Source organism: Aotus nancymaae, unplaced genomic scaffold (assembly GCF_030222135.1).
Source record: "Aotus nancymaae isolate 86718 unplaced genomic scaffold, 86718_ANA_hifiasm-v0.15.2.pri h1tg000079l, whole genome shotgun sequence".
Taxonomy (NCBI): Eukaryota; Metazoa; Chordata; class Mammalia; order Primates; family Aotidae; genus Aotus; species Aotus nancymaae.
The window spans coordinates 421,021-436,242 of record NW_026988494.1 but is presented as its reverse complement, the minus strand read 5'-3'; the positions used below and the strand labels follow the sequence as shown (position 1 = coordinate 436,242).

At 37.1% G+C, this 15,222-nt stretch overlaps 1 protein-coding gene across 2 annotated transcripts in view; it reads left to right on the top strand.

Annotated features, from left to right (window-relative positions):
- Window positions 1-15,222, top strand: part of ADAM9 (ADAM metallopeptidase domain 9) — a 110,431-nt gene that overhangs the window by 81,017 nt on the left and 14,192 nt on the right. The window contains exons 19-20 of one of the 2 annotated variants that reach the window (XM_021675853.2): window positions 6,243-6,384; window positions 7,745-7,832. In XM_021675853.2, coding sequence (XP_021531528.1) covers window positions 6,243-6,384; window positions 7,745-7,832 — 230 coding nt within the window. Of the gene's footprint in view, window positions 1-6,242; window positions 6,385-7,744; window positions 7,833-15,222 lie in introns of those variants that run through there. The other variant, XM_021675854.2, reaches the window with a different exon arrangement.

Sequence of the window (15,222 nt, the reverse complement as noted above, 5' to 3'; positions counted from 1 at the left end):
CCCCTCGCTTACCTTTCCAGCCTCATTTCACTGTGCTAAAGACATATTGTAACTTCTTTGATTTCCTCTGATAGGCTACTATCTTTTACCTCTGGGCTTTCATACCATATTATTTTCACATTGTTGGCAGTTGGCTAATTGCTATTTAGGCTTCAGATTATATGTCATTTTCTAAAGGAAGTTTCCCCTGGCTGCCTAAATCTGAATTATCATTCCCTTCTATTGCTTTTCTAGTACTGTTAGCACTAATTACTATACTAATTACTGATTTGCCTTTTAAAATTCCCTGATAGACCATGAACTCCCAGTTTACCGGTATCTTTCTGGTGAGATCATACGCTTTTTTTCTCTTGGGTAAATAACCAGCTAGAATGACTAGTCATATAGTAGGCGTATGTTAAGCTTTTAAAGGAACTGCCAAACTGTTATACAATGTGGCTATACCATTTTACATCCTCACTAGCTGTGTATGAGAGCTCCAATTTCCCTACGTCTTCTCTAACACTTGTCATTGTCAGTCTTTTTAATTTTATCCACTCCAGTAGGTATGTAGTGGTATTTCATTGTGGTTTTAATTTGCATTCTCTAATTACTAATGATGTTGAGAATCTTTTCTTGTACTTATTTGCCATCTACATATCTTCTTTGGTTATGTGTCTAAGTCTTTTTTTTCCAGTTTTTAATTGGGTTGTTTTAATGAGTTTTGAAAATTCTTTGCATGTCACTGATTCAAGTATTCAAGTTCTTTCTTAAATAAGTACTTTGTATATATTTTCTCTTAGTTGCTTACTTTGTATTTCGTTTGTTCTTTTTTCTAGTTTCTTAAGGTAGAAAATGAGGTCATTAATTTGAGACCTTTTTCTTTTCTGATATAGGCATTTTATTGTTATCAGTGTTCCTCTAATTCATCCAAGAAATTTTGATATGTTATACCTCCATGTTCATTCCATTCTGAATACCTTCTGTTTTTATTTTTTTTCTTTGACTTACGGATTATTTAGATATGTACTATTTCTTTTGAAATCTCTGAGGATTTTTTAGGTATATATTTTTTGAGACGGAGTCTCTTGTTACCCAGGCTGGAGTGCAGTGGCGTGACCTCTGCTCCCTGCAACCTCCGCCTCCCAGTTTCAAGCTGTTCTCCTGCCTCAGCTCCCTGAATAGCTGGGACTACAGGCGCCTGCCACCACACCTGGATAATTTTTGTATTTTTAGTAGAGACAGGGTTTCTCCACGTTGGTCAGGCTGGTCTTGAACTGCCAGCGTTAGGTGATCCACCGCCTCGGCCTCCCAAAGTGCTGGGATTACAGGTGTGAGCCACCGCGCCTGGCCTTTTTAGTTACCTTAATGTTACTGATTTAAATTTTATTTCAATGTAGCAAGAGAGCATATTATATATGATTTGAATCCTTTTATTTTTTGAAACTTGTAGTCCAGAATGTGGTTTATCTTGGTAAAAGTTCTGTGTACACTTGAATGTGTATTCTGCTATTCTTAGGTGGAATATTCTCTAAGTTATTAGTTCATTTTAGTTAATAGGTAGTCAGATCTTTCATGTCCTTACTGATTTTCTGGTCTACTTACTCTGTCAGTTATTGAGCAGAATAATGAATTCTTTGGCTGTACCTGCCAGTTTGCCTATTTCTCTTAATAGTTCTGTCAATTTTTGCTTTATTTATTATTATGCTCTGTTATTAGGTGCATAAACATTTAGAATTATTCTATCCTTGTTGTAAATTGACTCCTTTATCCTTTACGAAATAGCCTTCTTTCTCCCTAGTAATATTCTCTGTTCTGCATTGAGATATTAATATAGGTACTCCAGATTTCTATTAATTAGTCAGCATGGAAAATTTTCCCATCCTTTTACTTATTTATTTATATCATGCTATAGTAATTAGTGATATAGTTGGGTCTTGCTTTTTATCTAATCTGCCATTCTCTGCCTAAGTTGTTTTGATTATTTATATTTAACTTGATTATTGATGTGTTTATGTTTGAATTTACTGTCTTGATATTTTCTGTCATAGTCTCTGTTGTAGTGATACCATAATACTATAGTAAATTTCTATTTCTCTCTTTTTGTGCCATTGTTGTCATATTTTACTTTTACTTATGTTATAAACCCCACAATTCATTGTTATTCATTTTGCTTTGAACAGTTGATTATCTTTCAAAGAGACTTAATAATAGAAAAAGTCTTTATATTTACCCATATAATTAGCATTTCTGGTGCTCTTCATTTCTTTGTGTAAATTTGCATTTCAATCTGATATTATTTAATTTCTGCTTGAAGGATTTCCTTTTACATTGCTTATAATGCAGGTGTGCCAGTGACAAATATTTTTAACTTTTATATGTCTGAAAAAAATCTTTAATTTGCCTTGCTACTTGAATGATAATTTAACTGGGCAAGAATTCTAGGGTGATAGTTTTCCTCCATTTTTACTTCTAAGGATATTCCTTGTCTTCTGACTTGCATTGTTTTCCTGAAAATCTGCTGTCATCCTTTTCTTTGTATGTAATGTCTGCTGTATATATGTTTTTTGAATCTCTGGTTGCTTGTAATGTTTTCTTTATCTCTGGTTTTTAATAATTTATTATAATATGCCTTGGTGTACTTGGGATTTTTTGAGCTTTTTGGATCTATGCTTGTATAGTTTTCTTCATATTTGAAAAATTTTTGGCCATAATTTCTTCAAATTTTTTTTCTGTCTTCTTCATTCTCCCTTCTCATTCAAGTCCTCCAATTTTATGTATATTTGGCTGCTTGATGTTATTTCACATCTTACTGACTGGCTGTTGATTTTTTATTTTTATTTTATTTTTTTAAATTTTAATTTAATTTTACTTTTTTTTAGACAGAGTCTTGCTGTATTGACCAGGCTAGAGTGCAGTGGCATGATCTTGGCTCGTAGCAATTTCTGCCTCCAGGGTTCAAGCAGTTCTCATGCCTTAGCCTTCTAAGTAGCTGGGACTACATTTGTGTGCCACCATTCCTGGCTAATTTTTTTATTTTTAGTAGAGACGGGGTTTCACCATGTTGGCCAGGCTGGTATCAAACTCCTGGCCTCAAGTGATCCTTCCAAAGTTCTGGGATTATAGGTATGAGCCAGCATGCCTGGCTGGCTGTTGATTTTTAAAAATTACTCTTTTGTCTTCATGTTTAATTTTGAGCAACTTCTGTTACTACTCTTCAGTTCACATTTGTTCTATGAAGTCGACTTTGTCATTAACTTGATCCAATGTGTTTTCCATTTTAGACATTGTTGTTTTTATTTCTAGAGTTCCATTTCTTTTATATCTTTCATAACACTACATAAGATGCTCAGTCTTTAAGTTTTTGACCAAATAGAATACAGTTGTAATAACTGCTAATATCCTTGTCTACTAATTCTGTCATAGGCATAATGTCTCAGTTTTGATATTTTTCCCTCTTTTTGCCTTATATATTTCTGCATTTTTGTAAGCCTTATAAATTTTTATTTAGATGCCAGAAATTGTAAATCCTACTTTGTGGGTTATTGGATATTTTTGCATTTCTATTGTACTAGTATGCTTGAGTTACCTGAACATAGTTTGATCCTACAGGGTCTTGCTTTTAAGGCAGGAACTGAATAGCATTTAGTCTAGGACTGATTCTGCTTTATTACTGAGGCAAAACCACTTCTGTTTATCCTGCTCAGTGCCATATTAATTATGAGGTTTCCCACTGAATTGTAGGAGCAAATACTCTTCCTAGTCCTGTGTGAGTTGTAGGGCTTATTTCCATCAATCCTTTTACAATGGTTCTTTCTCCAGCTTCACATGGTCTACTTACATGCATATATCCATCAGCACTGATGCAGATCTTTGAAGTTTTCTCTGTAGCTCTCTTCCCTTTGCTACTTTGTCTGGGAACTCTAGCCGCCTTGGCCTCTTCAGAATAGCAGCTCCATCTCTTTAACTGAGAGAGACCACTGGGTTTTGCTTTGGTGCCCACACCCCTCATTAGTGTCTGTTAACTTTCGTTAGGCACAAACCTGGGACAATTGTAAGGCTCACCTTATTTTTTTTTTTTCTGCCTCTCAGGGATCATTGCTCTTTGTTGCCTGATGTCCAGTGTCTTGAAAAACTGTTGTTTCATATATTATGTCTGGTTTTCTGGTTATTTTAGCTGGCAGAGTAAATCTGGCCCCTGTTATTCCACCTTGCCTATAACTGGAAGTTAGAACTATGGATTTTAACGGCTGTGTATCATTTCATCCAGTGGATGTGCCATAACTTCACTTAGCCGTTTTCTAATTATTTGACATTTAGATTGTTTTTAAGGTTTTGATAATGCACTGTTAACATTATAGTGTACATGTTAATGTGTATGCATTTTTCCAGTTGAAGAATCTATTGCCGGTAATGAGATTAGTTTGAAGAGAATAATTCTTTTTATGGTTCTTTTAGGAGTAAAAATTCCTAATAAATGATACATTTGTGTAATGCCACTAACAGTGCGAAGGTTTCAATTTCAAAATAATCTTGCCAGTGTTGAATGCTTTAATTTAAATTTTGTTTGCTCATTAGTAAGTATAAAATGATAATATGAAGCTTGCTTTAATTATTTATACGGTTGATCCTTGAGTAATGCAAAGGTTAGGGGCACCAACCCCTGATAGTTGAAAAGCCATGTGTAACTTTTGGCTTCCCCAAAACTTGACTACTAAGCTGTTGGCTGGAAGTCTTATCAGTAACACAAACAGTTGATTGCCACAGATTTTTCTGTTGTATGTATTGTATACTGTATCCTTATAATAAAGCAAACTAGAGAAAAGAAAATTTATTAAGAAAATCGCAAAGAAGAGAAAATGTATATGCTATTCATCAAGTGAGTGTAGATTATCATAAAGACTTTCATCCTTATCATCTTCCTGTAGAGTAGGCTGAGGAGGAAGAGGAGAGGTTTGTCTCAGGGGTGGTAGAGGCACAAGATAGTTTGCATATCAGTGGACCTGTGCAGTTCAAACCCACATTGTTCCAGAGTCAATTGTATTTTGATTTTCAGTTGGGATAAATATTGCTTCATATAGTTTTATACAACTTTTAACAGAAATTTCTGGTTCTCTTACAAATTAAAATTATGAATCAATTTACCACTCCTGTTCATATCTACTGTATTGTTTCTCAAAAAAATACAGAACACATAAAACTTAATGAATTTGTAAAAGTTACAATGAAACTTAAAATCTAGAAGGCATACAAATAAAATTGATAGATTCAACTATACATAAATAATAAAATTCTGCATGGGGAAAAGCATAGTGCCATAGATTAAAATGGGGAAAACATTTCCAACTCATATCACAGGCAAAGCTAATCTCTCTGGTATTTAAAGAACTTTTAGAAATTAAGAAGAAAAAAGCAAGAGTTTAGGAGAAAAATAGTCAAAGGACTGAGCAGAAAAAAAGAAATAATGAATACACTCATAGTATTTAAAAAAAGTAAATTAAAATTCTCTAAGATAACATTTTTCACCTACCAGGTTGGCAAAAATCTGTATTTGGCTCTGTGGGTGAGGCTATGGGGAACTCTTATATCTTGCTTGTAATATTCTTATAAATTGTAACCATTACCATCGAAAGACAATTTCACAATATCTAAAAAGAGTGATGAATGCACTTATTTATTGGTACAGCAATTCTGCTTTAGGGAAATGTTCTGTAGTTATACGACATATGTACAAGGTTATTTATTATAGCAACTTATTTTGGTTGCTATAATGGTAGTAACAAAAGATTGAAAAAATAAAAGTGTTTATCAGTAGGGTACAAGTTAAATAAACTCTAGAACATCTTCACAATGGAGTTTTGTATAGCTGTGTGGAAAATGAGGAGACCCACTCTGTACAGATAAGTGGAAAAAAACTGATGCCCCAAATCGTATAAATAGTATGTTACCTTTTGTGTAAGAAAGTGTTGACAATAGAAACATATTTTAATCTTGATTGTTTGCTTGAAGAAATACTGTAAGATTACAGAAGAAACTAATAAAAGTGGTTATTTTTGTGAAGGCAGAAATAAAGTGGACAGGGATGAACTGTGAGAAAGACTTCTCAATGTATTCAATTAATGTCAGTTTGATTTTTGAGTAATGGGAAAATTAATGTATTTTAAAATATTAAAAAATTATAAAAATTAAAATATTTATAATCCTCTAGTATTTTCTGGGTAGTATGAGTTCGGTGACTGTTGATGTAAAATTCTTCTCTCTAGAAATGAATACTGCATTGAGGGACGGACTTCTGGTGTTCTTCTTCCTAATTGTTCCCCTTATTGTCTGTGCTATTTTTATCTTCATCAAGAGAGATCAACTGTGCAGAAGCTTCTTCAGAAAGAAGAGATCACAAACATATGAGTACTTATATTTTTTCTTTTAATTCCTATATTAAATATATACATATATTTTCTGAGGCAGAGTCTCAACCTCCCTGGGCTCAGGTGGTCCTCCTGCCTCAGCCTTCCAAGTAGCTGGGATTACAGGTGTGCCACCACACCCAGTTAATTTTTGTATTTTTTTGTAGATACGGGGTTTTGCCATGTTGCTCAGGCTGGTCTTGAACTTTTTGAAGCCATCCACCTGCCTCAGCCTCGCAAAGTGCAGGGATTACAGGCGTGAGCCTCTACGTTCAGCCTATATTAAATAATTTATAAAGTATTAATGCTGATAGTCATATCACAGAGGTTGGTAATCCTCTAAGATAGGGTTCTAAGTTATCTCTGTGATCTTTTGACATGAGTAGTGTGGGTTGAAAGGCTATGGTGACCATGCCACCTCTTCTAACAGGGAGGGGAAAAGATTATGGTGGTCAGCCTTTAGACTGCTGAAAGTGCTCAGGGTTCATTTTGCTTAACACCAATTTCTGATGGTGGAGTAAGTAAATACGTCCTATCACACTTCCAACTGAGCCGTCTATGTAATAATTCCCCCATCTGCATTTTTGAAGTTTGAATTTCATAACTATAGCTATCTTCTATACATCTCCAGTGCACTGACTTGCTGTCACCTCAGCATGTCTAAAACATATCTTTCCAGCCAATTCATTCTCTACCCATCCATCCTAATTTTTTTATTTTTTGAGACTGAGTTTTTGCTCTTGCCACCCAGGCTGGAGTGCAATGGCACAATCTCGGCTGACTGCAACCGCTGTCTCCCGGGTTCAAGCGATTCTCCTGCCTCAGCCTCCCAGATGGCTGGGATTACACTTGCCTATCACCACGCCCAGCTCATTTTTGTATTTTTAGTAGAGATGGGGTTTCATCATGTTGGCCATGCTGGTCTCAAACTACTGATCAGGTGATCCACCTGCCTCGGCCTCCCAAACTGCAGGGATTACAGGCGTGAGCCACTGTGCCCGGCTGGATTTCCTAACTTTTAAAATGACTACTTGGCAACCTGAGAATATGCTTTTACTCTCCTCTGATTTTAGGAAGATTTGAGGAGAAAAGGGACCATTGGCTTAACTGACCAAATTTCGCAATTTCTTAAAAGTTCAGTTTAATTGTAAAATGTGGTTAGTAATGCTTTCTAATACCATAAGGATTTAAAATGCATGAAAGCTGTTAAAATGGCATAAAAATTTTAACTGTGTCATGATTATCATCACCACCACTACCACCATCATTATCCTGTATTTGGGAAAATGCAAAATGTGTGTAGTATTTCATGTAGAAATGTTTTAATCTTAATTTAGATGAAAAGTAATTGTATCTTTCAGGTCAGGTGGCAAAAATCAAGCAAACCCTTCTAGACAGCCAGTGAGTGTTCCTCGACATGTTTCTCCAGTGACATCTCCCAGAGAAGTTGTAAGTTTATACTTATTTTTCTTTACTGTATTAAAAGATCAAATGTTTAAAGATCAAAAAAAATTTATGTAGATATAGCTAGAAACATAGATACCTCTTAAGAATTAGGAGTATTGTAAGTGGTCCCTAATTTTTTTGTCTTTGAGACAGAGCCTTGCTCTGTTGTCCAGTCTGGAACGTGGTGGTACAATTACATCTCATTGCAACCTCTGCCTCCCAGGTTCAAGCGATTGTTTTGCCTCAGCCTCCCAAATACCTGGGATTACAGGCTAGTGCCACCGTGATTGGCTAATTTTTGTATTTTTAGTAGATATGGGATCTCATCACATTGGCCAGGCTGGTCTTGAGCTCCTGACCTCACATGATCCACCCACCTGGGCCTCCCAAAGTGCTAGGATTACAGGTATGAGCCCCTGTGACCTGCCCCCTGAGTTCTTTGAAGGAAAACCAGCAGAGTCCTTGGCATAGAGGACACAGAAAAAGGCACCTGGACATTAGGAATGCCTTGCTTAGCAACCAGGATTGGGAAATGACATGAGACCTATGCTATCACTACTTTTTTCTGTCTGCTCTTTCTGTTTTCAATACCTGTCTCCTTATGGGATATTACCAAAGACCTGGTGCTGAGCTCTTGGATAGGCCTAATTGTCTCAGCTGTAGGACTGATAATCACTGTTTCTGCAAGTGTATTAGGGAGTGTTTAGATCATGATATACTTTTACTGATCTGCATATATCCCTAAGCAATATGTAATATTTTTAAAAATCAGTTTTAAAACTTTTAAAAACGTTTTATTTGATAATTTGCACATATATCTGCAGCCTGCTTTTCCCCTTTATGTCACTTTGTGATTTATCTCTATTGATAGATGTAGCTGTGATTCATTCATTTTCACTGTTGAAAATGATTAGAAATCATTCTTCATGTTTTAATATATATACACACACAGAATCTCCCTATTCTACCCCCTTTTTATATATAAAAAGGAATTGTTATGTCCTTTTTCCTTTTAGCCATATATCTTGCAAAGTTTTCCATATCGTTATGTATACAGGATGGGTACATAGGCCCTATGCATGTGAGTTAGAAATTATCTGTATATTCTTCTTCTTCATTGACGTATATGTATATATTTCTTATTTTGGCAAAATATATATAAAATTTGGCATTTTAACAATTGTTTTCAAGATTTTTTTGTAAATTTAACATTAATGGTAAAAAAACACTAATATTTGCCATCCTAACAATTTTTACATGTATCGTGCAATACTGCTAAGAATATTTACCTATGTTTTATTTTAGTAGTTTTATAGTTTCAGGTCTTATGTTTAAATCTTTTTTTAAAAAAATTGTAGTTTACGTTCTGGGGTACATGTGCAGATCATGCAGGATTGTTGCATAGGTACACACATGGTAATGTGGTTCGCTGCCTCCATCCTCCCATTACCTACATCTGGCATTTCTCCCCATGTTATCCCTCCCTGAAATCCCCACCCCCATGCTGTCCCTCCCTTGGCCCCACACAACAGACCCCAGTGTGTGATTCTCCCCTCCCTGTGTCCGTGTGTTCTCATTGTTCACTCACATATGAGTGAGAACATGCGGTGTTTGATTTTCTGTTCTTGCGTCAGTTTGCTGAGAATTATGGTTTCCAGATTCATCCATGTCCCTACAAAGGACACAAACTCATCATTTTTTATGGCTGCATAGTATTCCATGGTGTATATGTGCCACATTTTCCTTGTCCAGTCTATCCTTGATGGGCATTTGGGTTGGTTCCAGGTCTTTGCTATTGTAAACAGTGCAGCTATGAACATACGTGTCCATGTGTCTTTGTAATAGAATGATTTATAATCCTTTGGTTATATAACCAGTAATGGGATTGCTAGGTCAAATGGAATTTCCATTTCCAGGTCCTTTAGGAAGCGCCACACTGTCTTTGACAATGGTTGAACTAGTTTACACTCCCAAAAACAGTGTAAAAGTGTTTCTATTTCTTCACATCCTCTCCAGCATCCGTTGTCTCCAGATTTTTTAATGATCACCATTCTAACTGGTGTGAGGTGGTATCTCAATGTGGTTTTGATTTGCATTTCTCTAATAATCAGTGATGATAAGCATTTTTTCATGTTTTTTGGCCTCATATATGTCTTCTTTTGAAAAGTGTCTGTTCATATCCTTTGCCTACTTTTGGATGGGTTTGTTTGTTTTTTTCTTGTAAATCTATTTTAGTTCTTTGTAGATTTTGGATATTAGCCCTTTGTCAGATGGGTAGATTGTAAACATTTTTTCCTATTCTGTTGGTTGCTGGTTTACTCTAATGATTGTTTCCTTTGCTGTACAGAAGCTGTGGAGTTTAATTAGGTCCCATTTGTCTGTTTTGGCTTTTGTTGCCAATGCTTTTGGTGTTTTAGTCATGAAGTCCTTGCCTATGCCTATGTCCTGGATGGTTTTGCCTAGGTTTTCTTCTAGGGTTTTTATGGTATTAGGCCTTATGTTTAAGTCTTTAATCCATCTGGAGATAATTTTAGTGTAAGGTGTCAGGAAGGGGTCCAGTTTCTGCTTTTTGCACATGGCTAGCCAGTTTTCCCAACACCATTTATTAAACAGGGAATCTTTTCCCCATTGCTTGTTCTCGTTAGGTTTGTCAAAAATCAGGTGGTTGTAGATGTGTGGCATTGCTTCCAGGGACTCTGTTCTATTCCATTGGTCTATATCTCTGTTTTAGTACCAGTACCATGCTGTTTTGATTACCGTAGACTTGTAGTATAGTTTGAAATCAGGTAGCATGATGCCTCTGGCTTTGTTCTTTTTGCTTAGGATTGTTTTGGCTATGTGGGCTCTCTTTTGGTTCCATATGAAGTTTAAGGTGGTTTTTTCCAGATCTGTGAAGAAAGTCATTGGTAGCTTGATGAGGATAGCATTGACTCTATAAATTACTTTGGGCGGTATGACCATTTTCACAATATTGATTCTTCCTAACCATGAGCATGGAATGTTTCTCCATTTGTTTGTGTCCTCTCTTATTTTGTTAAGCAGTGGTTTGTATTTCTCCTTGAAGAGCTCCTTTACATCCTTTGTTAGTTGTATTCCTAAGTATTTTATTCTTTTTGTAGCAATTGTGAATGGGAGTTTGCTCATGATTTGGCTCTCTGTTAGTCTCTTATTGGTGTATAGAAATGCTTGTGATTTCTGCACATTGATTTTGTATCCTGAGACTTTGCTGAAGTTGCTTATCAGTTTAAGGAGATTTTGGGCTGAGATGATAGGATCTTCTAAATATACAATCATGTCATCTGCAAATATAGACAGTTTGACTTCTTCTTTTCCTAATTGAATACCCTTTATTTCTTTTTCTTGCCTAATTGCTCTGGCTAGAACTTCCAATACTATATTGAATAGGAGTGGTGAGAGAGGGCATCCTTGTCTAGTGCCAGATTTCAAAGGGAATGCTTCCAGTTTTTGCCCATTCAGTATGATATTGGCTATAGGTTTGTTGTAAATAGCTTTTATTGTTTTGAGATATGTTCCAGTGATACCTAGTTTATTGAGAGTTTTTAGCATAAAGGGCTGCTGAATTTTATTGAAGGCCTTCTCTGCATCTATTGAGATAATCATGTGGTTTTTGTCTTTGGTTCTGTTTATGTGGTGGATTACGTTTATAGACTTGTGTATGTTGAACCAGCCTTGCATCCCTGGGATGAAGCCTACTTGATTGTGATGGATAAGCTTTTTGATGTGCTTTTGCAATCAGTTTGCCAGTATTTTATTGAATATTTTTGCTTCTATGTTCATCATGGATATTGGCCTGAAGTTTTCTTTTTTTATTGAGTCTCTGCTGGGTTTTGGTATCAGGATGATTTTGGTCTCATAAAATGATTTGGGAAGGATTCCCTCTTTTTGGATTGTTTGGAATAGTTTCAGAAAGAATGGTACCAGCTCCTCTTTGTACATCTGGTAGAATTCAACTGTGAACCCATCTGGACCTGGACATTTTTTGGTTGGTAGGCTATTAATTGCTGCCTCAACTTCAGCCCTTGTTATTGGTCTATTCAAGGTTTCAACTTCTTCCTGGTTTAGGCTTGGGAGGGTGCAAGGGTCCAGGAATTTATCCATTTCTTCCAGGTTTACTGGTTTATGTGCATAGAATTGTTTGTAGTAATCTCTGATTGTAGTTTGTATTTCTGTGGAATCAGTGTTGATATCCCCTTTATTGTTTTTTATTGCATCTGTTTGATTCTTCTCCCTTTTCTTTTTTATTAATCTGGCTAGCGGTTTGTCTGTTTTGCTGATCTTTTCAAAAAACCAGCTCCTGGATTTGAAGGGTTTTTTGTGTCTCTGTCTCCTTCAGTTCTTTACTGCTCTGATCTTAATTATTTATTGTCTTCTGCTAGCTTTTGAGTGGTTTTTTTAATCTCACTCCTCTAGCTCCTTCAATTTTGATGATAGGGTGTCGATTTTAGATCCTTTCTTGCTTCTCATGTGGGCATTTATTGCTATAAATTTCCCTCTAGACACTGCTTTAAATATGTCCCAGATATTCTGATATGTTGTGTCTTCATTCTTATTGGTTTCAAAGAACATCTTTATTTCTGCTCATTTCATTGTTTATCCAGTCAACATTCAGGAGCCTGTTGTTCAGTTTCCATGAAACTGTGCGGTTCTGAGTTAGTTTCTTAATTCTGAGTTCTAATTTGATTGCCCTGTGATCTGAGAGACTGTTATGATTTCTGTTCTTTTGCATTTGCTGAGGAGTGATTTACTTCCAATTATGTGATCAGTTTTAGAGTAGGTGCAATGCGGTGCTGAGAACAATGTATATTCTGTGGATTTGAGGTGGAGATTTCTGTAGATGTCTATTAGGACCTCTTGGTCCAGATCTGAGTTCAAGTCCTGGATATCCTTGTTAATTTTTTGTGCCGTTGATCTGTCTAATATTGACAGTGGAGTGTTAAAGTCTCCCACTATTACTGTGTGGGAGTTTTAAGTCTCTTTGTAGGTCATTAAGAACTTGCTTTATGTACCTTGGTGCTCCTGTATTAGGGTGTGTATATATTTAGGATTGTTAGCTCTTGATGCATTGATCCTTTTACCATTATGTAATGCCCTTCTTGGTCTCTTTTGATCTTTGTTTGTTTAAAGTCTATTTTATCAGAGACTAGGTTTGCAACTCCTGCTTTTTTTTGCTCTCTGTTTGCTTGATAAATCTTCCTCCATCCCTTTATTTTGAGCCTATGTATGTCCTTGCATGTGAGATGGGTTTCCTGGATACAGCACACCAATGGGTTTTGACGTTTTATCCAATTTGCCAGTCTGTGTCTTTTGATTGGGGCATTTAGCCCATTTACATTTAAGATTAATATTGTTTTGTGTGAATTTGATCCTGACATTTTGATGCTAGCTGGTTGTTTTGTCCATTAGTTGATGCGTTTTTTTCATTGCGTCGATGCTCTTTATCATTTGGTACATTTTTGGATTGGCTGGTACTGGTTGTTCCTTTCCTTGTTTAGTACTTCTTTCAGGAGCTCTTGTAAGGCAGGTCTGGTGGTGATGAAATCTCTCAGCAATTGCTTGTTCATTAAGGATTTTCTTTATCCTTCGCTTATGAAGCTTAGTTTGGCTGGATATGAAATTCTAGGTTGAAAGTTTTTTTCTTTAAGGATGTTGAATATTAGCCCCCACTCTCTTCTGGCTTGTAGGTTTTCTGTGGAGAGATCCGCTGTGAGTCTGATGGGCTTCCCTTTGTGGGTAACCCACCCTTTCTCTCTGGCTGCCCTTAGCATTTTTTCCTTCATTTCAACCCTGGCAAATCTGACGATTATGTGCCTTTGGGTTGCTCTTGTTGAGGAATATCTTTGTGGTGTTCTCTATATTTCCTAGACTTGAATCGTGGCTTGCCTTGCTAGGTTGGGGAAGTTCTCCTGGATAATATCCTGAAGAGTGTTTTCTAGCTTTGAATCATTATCTCTGTCACATTCAGGTACACCTATCAAACGTAGATTAGGTCTTTTCGCATAATCCCATATTTCTTGGAGGCTTTGTTCATTTCTTTTCACTCTTTTTTCTCTATTCTTTCCTTCTCATTTTATTTCATTGAGTTGATCTTCAATCTCTGATATTCTGTCTTCTGCTTGGTCGATTCAGCTATTGAAACTTGTGTATGCTTTGTGAAGTTCTTGTGCTGTGTTTTTCAGCTACATCAAGTCATTTATATTCTTTTCTGAACTGTTTATTCTAGTTAGCATCTCTTCTAACCTTTTTTCTAGGTTCTTAGTTTCTTTGCATTGGGTTAGAACATGTTCTTTTACCTCAGAGAAGTTTGTTATTACCCACCTTCTGAAGCCTGTTTCTGTCAATTCATCAGATTCATTCTCCATCTATCTTTGATCCCTAGCTGGTGAGGAGTTGTGATCCTTTGGAGGAGGAGAGGCATTCTGGTTTTTGGTGTTTTCATCCTTTTTGTGCTGGTTTCTTCCCATGTTAGTGGCTTTATCTACCTGTGGTCTTTGTAGTTGGTGACTTTCGGATGGGGTCTCTGAATGGACATCCTTTTTGTTGATGATGAAGTTCTTTCTGTTTCTTAGTTTTCCTTCCTACAGTCAGGCCCCTCTGCTGCAGGACTGTTGGAAGTCCACTCCAAACCTTACTTGCCTGGGGATCACCCACAGGGACTGCAGAACAGTAAGGGTTGCTGCCAGTTTCTTCTTCTGTTATCTTCGTCCCAGAAGGGTACCTGCCAGATGTCAGCCTGAGCTCTCCTTCGTGAGGTGTCTTTTTGTGTATCCTGGAGTCAGGGAACTGCTTGAGGAGACAGTCTGTCCCTTACAGGAGCTCAAGTGCTGTGCTGGGAGCTCTGCTGTTCCGTGCAGAGTTGCTGGACAGGTACTTTTAAGTCTGCTGCAGTGGAACTCATAACTGCCTCTTTTCCCAGGTGCTCTATCCTAGGAAGGTCAGCTTTATTTATAAGTTCCCGTCATGCTGCTGCCTTTTTTCAGAGATGCCGTGCCCCACATGGAGTAGTCTAGTCACAGTCTGCCAGTAGAGGTGTTGCTGAGCTGCTGCAGGCTCTGCCCAGCTGCTGTGTGAACTGCCAAAGTAGTGGTGGTTGCCCTTACCCCCACTGAGCTGGACTGTCCCGGGTCCAGCTGCACTTGCTGCGGAACTCTCAATCCAGAGCATTTCAGATTGCTTGTTTTGTGGGGTGGTACCCCCATGCCAGATCGCCTGACTCCCTGTCTCTGCCCCCTCTCTTTTGAGTTGAATGGGCATCTCTGTCACCCAGGCGTTCCAGGCGCCAGTTGAAATGGCTGCCCAGATTTGTGTGGGTTTCTGCGTGCCAACCCGGCACCGGCTGAAACTGCTGTGCTGAAAACACGTGGTGCTTTTCGGC